Source organism: Antrostomus carolinensis, unplaced genomic scaffold (assembly GCF_000700745.2).
Source record: "Antrostomus carolinensis isolate BGI_N321 unplaced genomic scaffold, ASM70074v2 scaffold31866, whole genome shotgun sequence".
Classification (NCBI taxonomy): Eukaryota; Metazoa; Chordata; class Aves; order Caprimulgiformes; family Caprimulgidae; genus Antrostomus; species Antrostomus carolinensis.
Genome location: NW_010320314.1, coordinates 20,593 through 33,639, shown reverse-complemented (window position 1 = coordinate 33,639; position 13,047 = coordinate 20,593). Strand labels below are relative to the sequence as shown.

The 13,047-nt window shown below is 47.1% G+C and overlaps 1 protein-coding gene across 1 annotated transcript in view; it reads right to left on the bottom strand.

The window, feature by feature from the left end:
- Positions 1 to 13,047, bottom strand: part of MED12 (mediator complex subunit 12) — a gene marked incomplete at its 5' end in the record, with an annotated part of 36,258 nt that overhangs the window by 2,678 nt on the left and 20,533 nt on the right. Inside the window, 18 exon segments of the mRNA XM_029085339.1 lie at positions 1 to 32; positions 2,747 to 2,909; positions 3,525 to 3,742; positions 3,987 to 4,067; positions 4,530 to 4,735; positions 4,940 to 5,090; positions 5,428 to 5,805; positions 6,340 to 6,501; positions 6,775 to 6,910; positions 7,404 to 7,513; positions 7,933 to 8,022; positions 8,271 to 8,382; positions 8,464 to 8,625; positions 8,717 to 8,877; positions 9,174 to 9,245; positions 9,431 to 9,610; positions 12,552 to 12,715; positions 13,000 to 13,047. The exon segment at positions 1 to 32 is cut by the window's left edge and continues 184 nt beyond it; the exon segment at positions 13,000 to 13,047 is cut by the window's right edge and continues 54 nt beyond it. Coding sequence (XP_028941172.1) covers positions 1 to 32; positions 2,747 to 2,909; positions 3,525 to 3,742; positions 3,987 to 4,067; positions 4,530 to 4,735; positions 4,940 to 5,090; positions 5,428 to 5,805; positions 6,340 to 6,501; positions 6,775 to 6,910; positions 7,404 to 7,513; positions 7,933 to 8,022; positions 8,271 to 8,382; positions 8,464 to 8,625; positions 8,717 to 8,877; positions 9,174 to 9,245; positions 9,431 to 9,610; positions 12,552 to 12,715; positions 13,000 to 13,047 — 2,626 coding nt within the window.

The following is a 13,047-nucleotide window of genomic DNA, read 5'->3' as shown; positions in this document are numbered from 1 at the left end:
TGTTGTTGTTGCTGCTGCTGCTGCTGTTGCTGCTGTGAAGACAAAAGAGAAGGGACCATCAGGGAACTGTCTGGGCAATGCACAGAGCAACAGGGCACACGAAGAGCTGAAGGAGGAAGGGAGTTCCATGCAGTAACATACCCTCTTACACCATTTTCCTTACAGGTACCTAAATTACCCAAATTTCACCAAGACTGTGCCCTGGGCTGAGAAATCACAAGAAATTCAGGGGGAGTAACAAAGTTCCTCTGCAAGATGAGTTATCGACAGATGGCAGGAAGAGAACTACAAGTCTGCTGGTCAGCTGGGGAATGACTAGGAGCAAACAAGATACAAGAACAGAAAGCAACTAAGAGCTACCTCAAGAGGTTGGCTGGTTCACCTCTTGCCTCCTGCTTAAGATCAGCAATACTGACTTCACTATTTGCTCAACCTGTTCTCAAAATTTTTCCAGAAGCAGCAACAGAAGCCCTACAACACCCCTAACACAATCCACTCCAGGTCTCAGTTATTCCTACTACTGGAGTTTTCCCTAATCTCTACCCTGAATTTCATATGTTATGATTTAAGGTCATTTCCTGTCCCACAGCCAATGGACAAGAACAGATAAGGATTTTGGGCTTTTTTTGAAGACAAAAAATTTGAAGACTTATCTCTCCTCTTGTCTCTGCCTCTCTAACTCAACACCCAGCTATTTCAGCCTTTCCTTCTCAGTCACATTCCCCAGCTTTAAACTATCTCACTACCCTTCTATGCCACTCATGCCAGCTGGTGTTACACTTCAGTAAAAGGATGGGGATAAAAGTGGATGCAGAGCTCCAACCTAGATGTTGACAGAACTCATTACAGTGAGAATATTATTCAGCATATTGAACTTGGAGTCAGAATATACTCACAAATCTCAAGGGTTTTTAATTTCTCCTAATTTTCAGACATTTTTCCCATCTGCCAATATAGTTTTGAACTCTCTAGATCAACAGAGGAATTTCTAGCAGAAATAGAAAACGACTAACGCTATCATAAAATAAAAACACAGTGATGCTAGGTACAGTTCTGCCCACTGGCTCAAAAGGGGGAGGTTCAAACCTTGAACAGACTCAGAAAACAGACAAAAACAAAGTCAGGAGAAGAGTCAGTATCTTGTGAGAGGAGGTTAGAAAAGCCTGACCTATGGAAGCTGCAAGTGCTCCCTAGGAACGCACTGGTGTAAACACCAGAGAGAAAGAAAAGCCGGTAAACAACAGGACACAGCAGACAATAACAACTGGACACAAGAACCAGTCACAAACACATTGAGGCTCGGATCAAGGATTCGATCCAAAGGGAGTGAGTTTCTACAACAGCCTCCTAACTTCCATCCTAAACCAGTTTGGCCACTTAGGTTCGTGAAATGGATGCTATGACCTGGTTACACAAGAAAGCAGATGACCCAGTAAACGAGACAGGATACCCCTCCTGATTTCATGTCCAACAGCTGACTACCAACCCATGCAAGCCAAGCCAAAAGGCCATTTGTCCTTTCTACAGGCCACTGCATCATGAGGGTCAACTCAAACACCAGCAGCCTGTTCTGCATCTGGTATGCCTCAGATAACGCAGCAGGAGTCGCAGTAATAGGGGAGATTTTGGCTATTCCTTTTTTTTTTAAGCAATGTCAGGCAACAGCTGAAGGTATACATGAAGGTACTAACCTAGGAGGAAGTGCTAGCAATTTGTCTGAGGGATGTTCTTTCTCTAAATATGAGTGATGGAGAATGCTAAAAGAAACCAAGTGAATAGTCAGGGGAGTGCTACTCATCAAAAGGACCAAAAGCTGCTGACCATGCTACAGACAGTCTCTTGTCCAGTGCAAGGCAGCAATTCTCAAATACTGCTGACTGCAGCTCTCTGCAAGGAACCACTGTCTCACTCAGATTCCCCCCAGAACACAAAGCCTCAGCACTCTGTGCCGTGTAAAATCTCCCCGTACTCTACAGGTTTGCTAGGCATTGTCATGAGGTCTGCAATTCACCAATTAACCCAAACTACTTCTGTGTTTCGCTGTTAATTCAACACATTTCTGTATTCGTATCAGTATACCATGTAAGTATTTAATAATCATGAGACTACAATGCAAATCCATGGAGTACTCATGTCTGTTGACACGTGCCTGTGAACTCCTCTGAGCCTCGAGAGCTGGGTGTAACAGCTTACCTTGGATCAGTTTTTCACCATCCACTGTTAGACGGGGAGCACATGGACTGATTCACACCAGATTTCCTGCCACTGGAAACCGCAACCAATGCTTATTTTGATCTTGCAAAAAATGCAGATACACCCCTAAAAACATTCTTTAAGGAACAATTCTACCTGCTCTTGTGTGGGCATGGGGATTTTCACTTTGTTTCTAGCTCCTGCAACACTTCTAAGATAGCTGCTGGCCTTCTGCACAATCTTATGGGCTCTGCTGGAGCAGGAAGAGATGGGATGCAGGCCACAGAGGACTACACAGACCTTTACTGCTCCTAACTTCCCTTTAGCTCACGCTGGGTGACAGCAAAAGGCAGTGCAGCAGGTGTCTCCATCAGAAGTGGCCAGCTGTAAAGAAGGAAGAACTGCCTAGCAAATTATTACAGACAGCCCCCAACAGAGTTGACATCCTTCCTGGCACAGAGGGGCAGAGCAGAGCGTTGCTGACACACAGGTAAGCAGCACTGGGCAAGCCTCCTTCAGCTCCAGCAGCTTCCTCCTGACAGCAACCACTCACCCTCAGCATCTGCTGCTGCTGTTGCTGCTGCTGCCTCAAGTACTGCTGCTGCTGCTGGTCAGGCAGTATCTGGCTGGGTCGGATTCCTGAGGGGACTCCTTGTGGCCCCAAATGGTTCATCCCACTCATCATGGGGGCCTGCTGTATTGACTGGTGAGGGAACCTGCAAGAGAAAAGAACAAGCTCATGGACTGATTCATGGGCAGCCAAACTTTTTTAATTCCAACCCAACTTCTGCCATCGACAAGAAAGACAGTTCAAACAGTCCCTTGCAATCCATGCTGCCTCTCTGCAGAAAGGTGAGGGACACCAGAGCTTCTCCAGGGTTTCATACAACCTGTTTTTCTAGAAGCCCTAAGTATCAGTCCTCGGCACACCGTTCTGCATGGTTTCTATGCTGGATTCATGCCTGCTTAGGAGCAGTGGAAATTCCAGATCTGACCCTTTGACGGTGATCTGCTGGTTAGATTTAAAACCAAAACTATGACTTTTCCAGGTCATTTTTCTCATACTTCCCAATTCCATCTTTCTCTGGCTGGTAACAGTCTCATAGATAGGAGATGCAATTAGCATGTCCAAATTTCATCCTGTCTCTCTATTTCTTGACAGGACTGAAAGCTGGATAAGTACCTTTGCCTGAGAATGTGAAGGACTCAGATGCTGTGTAACACAGCACAGAGAACAGGCTTTTCACAGATTGCTGATAGGGTTTTCTGAGCAAAGCAGGGAAGCCCTTGATGAAATACAACTTATAAACATGCAGTAGGGTGGGAGGTACCTCTGTGTGTTGCCCAAGGTGTGCCCATAACCAGGGGCCTGCTGGTGTACGTAACCGCTTGGTCTCTGCTGCATCTGTCTAACAGGATCCACGAGGGCAGGATTAGAGCTGGGGTGGGAATTCTGATAGGGCTGGCCAGAATAGGTAGGAGGTACCATCGTGCCTGACTGGGAAGGGTGCTGCTGAAGGCCTATGTGGGAGACGTAAGGTGTGTAACCCTGAAATGAAATTAAAAGTCTTTATCAGTCACAGAGTGAAGTACAAAAAGAGAATTTGGAACACAGGACATCAGCCCCCTGTAAATACTGTCAAAAGGCTGCTCATCTCTGGGATTCAGATTCATGCTGCTCAATAAATAAGGAGTGAGAAGGCCAAGAGATTTCAGGATTTAACAACAGAAACAAAGATGCTGCCCTGTGCTGAAGCCAGATTCCAGCCCCACCTGCGGTCACTGCCACTTACCTGGGAGGGCTGCAGTGTTCCATAGGATGGGGTTGGAGCCATCTGGCGCACAGGCTGCTGTCCCATTATGCCCTGGCCCTGCTGGAAGGCAACAGAGAAACATGTTTTTCAACATCTCCAAAGGGTAGGACACTGCTGCTCTCTTCTTGGCAGCTCCCACCAAACCAGACAAGTAGCTTCACTGCTAAACCTATTACATCTGCATGCTGTGCAGCAGCCTCATGACTTCTGCCTCACCTGGACTTGGGACAAACAGGCCACTAACATCCCCACCACCCCACAGCCAGGATGTGCCCCTCTCACTGCTCAACAGCCCCAGTGCACCTCACTGTCAGACTCCACCAGCTGTTAGTGATGTGGGCTCACAAAGCAGGTGCCAAACACAGATCTGCACCAGAGGAACAGGCACAAGAAAAAACATCTTTCCAGTGCAGAAACAGAGACAGGGTTGAAAAGTTCTGGCTGGAAGGGATAGCCCCAGCAAACAGCTTAGGTTGCTGTACTGTGGGGTCCAGCAACAGCAAGAGCACAGCTCTGACTTACCAGCTTTGCTTGAAGCTGCTGCCTCAGTATCTGTCCCTGGGACACTGGAGGCTGCTGTCTGTACACTGCTGGCTTGTAGGAGGGGTCGATGCCCATCATGCTCCCCATCCCTGGAGGCAGCACACCGCTATAGGGAGGACGACTCTGAACCAGTTTCCCCAGTGGCATGCGTACAGGTCTGTAGGATGTATCCAGGCGAGGGCCACCTGCAAGAGGAAGGGACACAGGCTGGCTAGTCACACGCTATCGTTGAGCCCTGCAGCTCCAGAGTCACTGTTCATCACTGCATCTACACACATGACAGGCAAAGGGGGAAAGTGTAGGGATCTGCATAGGCCTATCTCATGGAAGGGATTCTTACAAGAGGTTTCCAAAGAGGTGCAATATGCTCACTTCTCCTGGGCCCCTACCTGCTGGAAGAGGCTGATTCTGGGCGTAGAGACCCACTGGTGATTGCCCATATGCCAGCCTCGACATAGTGCTTCCTGACTGGTGATGCAAGAGATCTGTAGGCATACCAACTCCGTATGAAACCCCTCGGCCAGGGCCCAACACAAAATCCTGCAAAGACAAAGAAGGAGCAAGAAAAAAATCAATGTGCACTGGGAATTCATGAATGGATGAAGAGTACAAATGGGCTGCAAAGTCCACAGGAGGAAGCATGGGGTGCTATCTGAGCTGCACAGCCTCCTTCCCCCCCATCAGGGATTAAAGAAAATGTTTGCCTTACCCTAAGCTAGAAAGAGCAGGATAGAGCTCCAGCACTCACAGCTGAGAGGAAACACAACCTGTCTTCACCATTACACTCCTCTCAGGCTCCTCAAGAAGACTCAAGGGACTGCTCTGTGACTTGGAGGGGTGGACACAGCAGGTCTATAGCTGATGGGCAATCACTTACCTCAGTTTTGCTGGCAGATTGGTTGCGTTTCTTGGTTTTGCTCTGTTTCTTCTTGCGTTCTTCAGTAGAGGTGGCAGGATTGGAGCTTGATTTATCAGCCTTGGCTGGTTCCACAGCTTTCTTCTCTGGCTCTAAAGCCACAGGTGTAGGAGGCTCTTCCTCTTCAGGGGGTAGTGGCAACGGCTCCAGGTAGTAACTGCGGGGCTTGGGTTTCAAGTGTGTGTGGTACAGAAGAAGCCTCTGCTGCTCCTCAAATCTAGACACCTTGCGATCCACCCGGACTGTCCCAAACCATCCCCAGGAGAGGGGGGCCGAGTGCTTTAAGCCCTCAAACAGATCCCAAGGGGAAATCTTCTGCTTTGTAGAGACTTGCAAACCCTTTAAAGCAAAAGAGATAAGAACCTCCAAGTCCCTGTTGTTTCTCCTATGAGGGTACAAGAAACGCTATACTTTCTTCAGGCTCTATTCCACATGTCCCAGAAAACAGTCTGAGCCCTTACTAGCAGTCCCTGCTCTTCCTCGTGGCAAAGTAGTCATTTCTAAAGGTTGTCTTCAACAACTGAGAGTCTCGTTCATCCCATCTCTGCCAGTCTTCTGCACACTGGCACTGCCTAGTAACTCATGTGACAGGGATTATGGGTTTCTCTTTATGCACAGTCCTAAGTACAAAACCAAAGTTGAAATAACTTCTCAGGCCATAGCAGCATGTGTCACTGAGCATGAATATCCCAGCTTTGCCCTTTTTGGATGTAGTTATGTGCCAGCTTGTCTACGTGCAGCCAGCCACTTCAAACTCAGCAAGCAACAAGGCACTGCATACAGATGCCTCTCAAGCTGTGCAGACTCAAGGCAGATGACAAGGTGACACCTGCACTCAGGAGCTGTGATGCAGACAAAAAAAGCTTTGCTTACCTCCTTCTTGAAGATGGAGTCAAATCCAGCTATTTTATTGCCTTTGGTGTCAATGAGAGATCCCTGAGGTTCACAGGTGATGACATCTCGGGTCTGCTTGGGAAGTGGCAGTAGCTGTCGCACCTTCTCCAGGCTGTCAGATTGCCGGTCCCCCAGCTCTTTCTACACAAGTGGAGTAGAGAAAACTTGAAGAATTGCTCAGAAAAAAATCACCAAAAGCCCACCTGTGCCTCTTCTGGTGTTAACCTCCATCCCTGCATTACCTCTCACCATTGTATCCTTCAGCCCCACAGAATCACTGGGGCCACCCTCGCTGCTTCATCTGAACAGCAGCAACACAACAAGCACCATTTGTGAGACACAGGTAAATCCGCACAGTTGGGCCACCACGACACAGCGCACACAGCTCCCTGTACAGGGCCTGGTGTCCCTCACCCTGAGTTTCTTGACAAGATTCATGTACGCCCGCTTGTTCTCCTCCATGCTGCCCTGAGAAATGCTGGACATATCTGCAGCCAGGGTGCCATTGATGAGAACACTCAGCATGTCCAACACGGTGGTGAAGAGCTCACTGTTGGTCAGAGCAGAAAGGTCAAAGTCACCTGAGAAGCAGATATAAAGCCTCTGCCATGACAGCAACACCAAACATTATTAGACTGAGGAGAATACAGAAGTGCCAAGAGCTCTTCAGATTAACCTCCCACACTAATCCTCCTTTTGCTTATACACCACAGGGTGTTCACACTTGAGTCAAGTGCAGTATCACAGATTAAGACTGGCCTCCTGTCTACCCATTCAGTTTCTCCAAAAAGCAGGTCCAGACTCAGCTCTCCCTTGCTCACCTCTCTGCATCTGGAAAGTCAAGTTTGCTCTGGATATGTCAGAGTGCACTTGGATACCAGGACCTAGGTTGTAGCCTGCTATTTCTCTGAAGTCTCTTTTGGCTGTCACAGTACTTCTGACAGATTGTCTAGAGAGACATCTAGCTCACATGAGAAAAGGGGCCATGCTAACAACTGCCCCCCTTGGGAAGCGTATGGATTAGAATTCAGCCAGAAAGTTACTTGTTTGACTGCATGTCCACAGTGCCACTGCTGATGATGTCCAGAAGAAGCACAGCCCATTCAGTCGTCTGCTGTGTGCTGCGTTGAACAGTGTCAAACATGCCCCCCACCTGGCAGAGAAAAGTAGTTTAGTCACAAGGACACCATGAAGAAACACTAGGATTCAAAAGCGAGAAAGGAACCTAAGCCAAAGCAAATCCTGTGCTACAGCAACTCCTACTGAGAGCTGAAGTAGGCTGCAGTCAGCAGGACACACATGCTGTGGACTGCAAAAGCACTGAAATGGGAAGGCACATCTCCAACACAGAGACCAAGGCTGTGGATTTCATCCTGGCAAAACAAAAGGAGTTTTTCCATGCACCCTATCTCCCTCAGAGCTCAAGGCCTAGAAGCAGCACACGTGCCTCTCCCTCTTCCTTGCCTCAGCACATATACAGCCCCTCCAGTGTGTTTGTGTTCCAAAAAAAAGGGAAAAAGGCAGATAACTCTTCACCCCATGTGGTTAAGCCCTTTTTCTGCAACTGCTCACCAAATTCAGCCGTAGTTTCAGGGCCTCATGCATCAGCTGCTTGGCTTTGCAGTCATCTTGGTACTGATCTTCCCGCCAATTTGTAACAATCTAAGACATTTAGAAGAGAGAACAGATCTCACAAGTTGTATGCTGAGGTTTATAGAGAGCAGCTTGTACTGCTCACTGTCCAGTGACTCGGAGATGGTTGGCTCAAGCACCCTATACCAGCCAGGTTAAGATTTTTGCTTTATTGAGTATATAATCAGACCAACAACATCCCTGAGAACATGCCCAATAGTCTCCCTGCTGGAGGAGTGAGCCCTTGAGGAAAGTGAGGGGAGAAGTAAGACACCTACCTGCTGGACCTGACTGTACAGAGAGGTGAGGAGGCCTTCCCGCTGCTCATCCTGTCCTTTCAAGCATGTTAGCACCAGTGACAGAAACGGCTGCTGGCTCAGGAGGGACATGCTGCAGAGGGAACAGAGATGGAGCTATACTGCCAGGGGAACCAGCACAGCAAGCACTGCCTGCCCTCTCCCCAGGACTCACCTCTTCTGCTTCTGGCGGTCCCGCTCTTTGCGGGATGATGACCCCAAATGTTGTCCTTTCTCCAGTTCTTCTCCAGCAGCTTTCAGCACATGTCCCTGCACTGATGTTGGAAGCTTGGCAATCAGCGGGGCCACCAGCCAGACTCCTGATCTCTCCAGGGAGCTGTGACAACACAGGAGAGAAAAGCAGTTTGCAATCCAACCTATGATTCAGACTTGTCTACAAGGCAGCTGCACGCTGGGACTACACCTACCTGAGGATGGGTTTGGATTTGTTGCTGGCAGGCGTAGCACTTGCTGAGCTACTGATATTGTTGACTCCATTGCCAGCAGAGCTAGCAGAGCTGGTCTCTGCTGACTGCTGGAATACCTCAATAGTGGCCTTGGCTATATTTTCTAACAAGGAGTTCATCTCCTAGACATAGGGAAGAAAAGACAGCCAAGTCCTTCTCTGAGAGCACCCACTGACAGGGCTTGCACATTTCAACACAACTCCGTACAAACCCAGTTTGCCAACCTCCCCGTGGCTGTTCTTCAGATCTCGGACTCACAGCATCCTTCTCATGCTTAGATTTCACAGGCCCTACTCCCTCTTTGTTTATTTTCTCCATATTCCCACTCCTGCCAGGCCACCTCCTCACCACCTCACAAGCAGCCACTTCACCACTGGCAACACACACTCTTGTATGGTCCATCCGAGCAGAAACTCACATTGTTTGTTGTCTGCTTAATCATGAGCTGCAGCTCCAGTGAGGACTGCCTCATGGTCCACTGGTCCAGATTCTGCAACACATGCACATATACTTCATATGAGCCCTTATCTCAGTTCAAACTACATCAACCCACACCCTCGGCTCCCATGACAGTGAGTGTCAGATCCCTCAGAGGGCTGCATTTTGGACAACCCCACTCTAACACTACATTAGGCAATTATTAGGACACTCTTAGATTCTGCCAGGAGCCTGCACCTGTAAGATGCGTTTAATCCTCTGCCGCTGGGGATTTTCTCCTTCCTCGTTGTCCAGCAGCCGGTGTGGATAACAAATCAGCTGCATCAGCCGCTGGGCCTGTGTGCTGCTCAGGACAGGATCCTGCAAGTCATTGCTGTCTTCACAGAGGGACTTCAGACATCGCTCACCTACCCACTCCTGCAAGACAAAGGCAGAATAAGCACAGTCAAACTCATGTCTGATTCCAAAGCAGCACACCTGCTTTCAATCTCAGAGAGATACAGGGAACACATCAAACTCATTAAAAACTTATTAACACACAGTTATGCTTGATAATCATTTCTCTTCATGAGCTGTACTATCCTGATTCAGCAGGCGTCAGGCATACCAGAGCAATCACAACAGAGGAAACATCAACTCTGACAAGTCAGCAGTGATGAAACACAGTAGCTGTTGATTCTTTTGATAAAATACTGGTATGATTTAATAGTGCACAGTCACAGTCATGCCCAGGCTCCATCAATACTGCTGCTTGAGCTCAAAAGATCAGAAGGTATCACTTAAAATTATTTGGTTTATTTCCTGCACAACAAAGCCCTGAAGCTGTCCTAAATTAAATAATTCAGGGTTGCAGTTAGGGCTGAACTAGAACATGTCTTAGGGAAAAGCACACCCCTTAATTCTCAAAGAGTGATGGAAAAAACACTGCCATCCTCAGTAAAAACCAATGACTTTACCTCTCAAAGCCTGGTAGGGGAAACTGAGTGGATGTGAGCCACTTATAAAGTCACAAATCATGAGGAGAAGGCATACTGAAAACTATTCTTGTCAGCCTCTGAATTTCAGTTGGTGGTCCCTAAATGTATGATAACAATAAAGGCAGTAGTGTCCAAAATAAAGATGAGGTAGGTACTTCTTCACAGAATTTACAGTTAATGTGCAGCATTCGTTACTGCAGGACTTTTTCATATTGAAAATCAATTAGGCAAATTCATGAAATTAAAATCTACAGAGGATTGCTATATAAGCACTTCTGCAGCTGCAGAGCAAGCCTGATCAGAGAATTCTTCTGCTGAGAAGTGACAACCAGAGGAGAAGAGAGGAAGATCCAGTTCATGAGGGACAGGTGCTGGTGCTAAGCCTGGAAAGCTGGGAACAGCCCCTCTCAGCAGCAGACAGCACTCTAACCACTACCTAGAGCAGAAAGATCAGAAAGGCTAAATCTCTGGTTTGAAATCCTTGTGAAACCACAGCCTACATCTTCAGCTTCATCCCAGATGAAGTTTCCACTTTGCCAATACGTGTGATCTGGTGATTTCTCCAATGCCTATTGCATTTCTCCCTTTCAGTGTCGTTACATCATAATCTCTTGAAATTTCTCTTCCTTGCGCATGTAATACGTGTATCCTTGGGAAGATCCTTTTTGTCACTTGCTCAGCTTCCTACAAGAATTCAGACTTTGTCTCTGATCCACTTTATTGCTATAATCTCATAAATAACCTTGAGGGACTTCTAGCCTCCCTCTCTGCAACATTTCTTTGCAAAACAGCTACCTCCTTAGGGTTCATATTACTGAAACAGAGCCCCTCATCTGTCTCTTCGCAGGAGAGCACCATGACCACGTTTTCCAAGCACTACGGACAATTCCACCATCCCAATCACCAGACTCAGGTTAGCACTTCTGACTCACACTTCCCTCTTGGTTCCCACTGTGGTTTATCTATGAAATTAACCTTTCCAAAAGGCCAGTCACAATTATATTTATCAATTAAAATAGGCTAAAGGGCAGACCAGCAACTACATCATAATCACTTGCACCTAAGAAACCTTTAACTTAATTCTATAATCTGCTCCTTTTCCCTACCTCCTCATGACAAAGTCTATTATAAAATATACACCTGAATGAGATGCAACATTTTCTGAGCTTGGGAAATCACCACCTACAGTTAAAGGCATTCGACAGACATTTCAGAATTGACAGCGTGAGTTCTGCAGCATCCACCACTCACACTGGAGGTGCTAATATTAAACCCATCATTTTATCAGCCCTTACACCTGCAAGAACCCTGCAGGAGCTCTGGCACAATTCGGTGGTACTTACTGGTGTCTACTGGAATGCTCACTCCTACAGAACCAGCGCTGCCAACAACTGGTATGAGTAGTGATACCCAACATCTCTACTCCTTCCTAGACACACACACGCTTTATACCCACTGCAAGTGCTTCCTATGTAGACTGGGACCAGTAAGGCAATATCTACTTCTGTCAATGGTACAGTAAGGTTTCAGTAACACCAAGTATGTTGAATTTAGGCTTGTAAAAAGGTAGCTCCAATTTCTTCTTTGGTAGGCTGGTAACACTGCTATATAGTGAGCCAATTAATAAACAGCAGCATCACAAAGCACGAGGACAACACAGCACTAACATGTTGTGTTTACACATTAGTAAAATGGGATACAGGTTTCAGATTGTAACTCTGCATCTTTCCTGTTGACAGAATAAATTTGCAACCAAGGCCAAGGACACCCTTCAGCACCCATTTTCATACAGTAGTAATGACCACTCCACTCAGCAATTAAGTACCTTATTAGCCAGGTTTCAGCTTCTCAAATGTCAATTTTACACAAAGGAACAGAAATGCTGGTGCTGTCAGATTAGGCTAAGCAAAAGATTTTTGTTGTTGTTCCTTTAATTAACTAAACAGGGCACTGCAAAGCCCAGAGATATATTAGCAGCCTAGCTGCAACACTTAAGCTGCATTCTGAAAGGCACCATTTATCACTTCAACAAGATGTCTTTCTCATGCTTATCTTCTTTGCCTCCAGCACACATCTCAGCAAACCACTCCCAGCACTCCCCTCCTTGGACATGAGCCCTGTGCTGTTGCCAAAGCAAAGGGGATGTGCAGTCTGGGATGTGCAGACCCTGCACACTGCAACACCTAATTCCTGACAAGTGTTTGCCGCTCTGTTCTTTGCTAATGGTGAGCAATCCTCAGCGCCATCAGGTGGTAGAATCATTGCAGGTTCTTTACTGATCTTTCAAATAAATACCTGCCAAACCCAAGGTGCAGAAAGTCTTATGGGATATATCTGTCTGCAGAAGGAGAGGGACAAACCTAGAGATGGGACAGACTCACCTGTTGACATATACTCCTTAGTACATACTTGGCATAAATATCCAAGCTAGCTGTTTCTACAGTTACTACCCGACCACCAGCCTTCCTAGTGCCCAGCTCATCATCCATGAGATCATCGACACCTCCAGGGTGGGAAAAGCCAGAGCCTTTCAGTTCTGCATCTCCTAGAAGGAAAGCACAAGTGTCACTTAATCATCAATGCTAAACCCAAAGTCTGACCCACAAAACATCCCGAGCTTTTGTAAAGCTCTCTGTGATCAGTGATCTCTCTGTAGCTAAGAGATATGAAGCACATTTACAGCTCAACCAAAGGGCTTCAGACAAGCCACATGGCCACCAAAACACATCTCCTCTGGCCTTCTGTACAGCCAACACATGCAGTACAGTGCCTTTCTCCCACCCCCCTTAAAGATCATTCTTACAGGTTCAAGCTAACACAGGTACAGACCCAGAACAAAGACAGCCTTCAGCACTGCAAAGACCGCTCCATCCACAA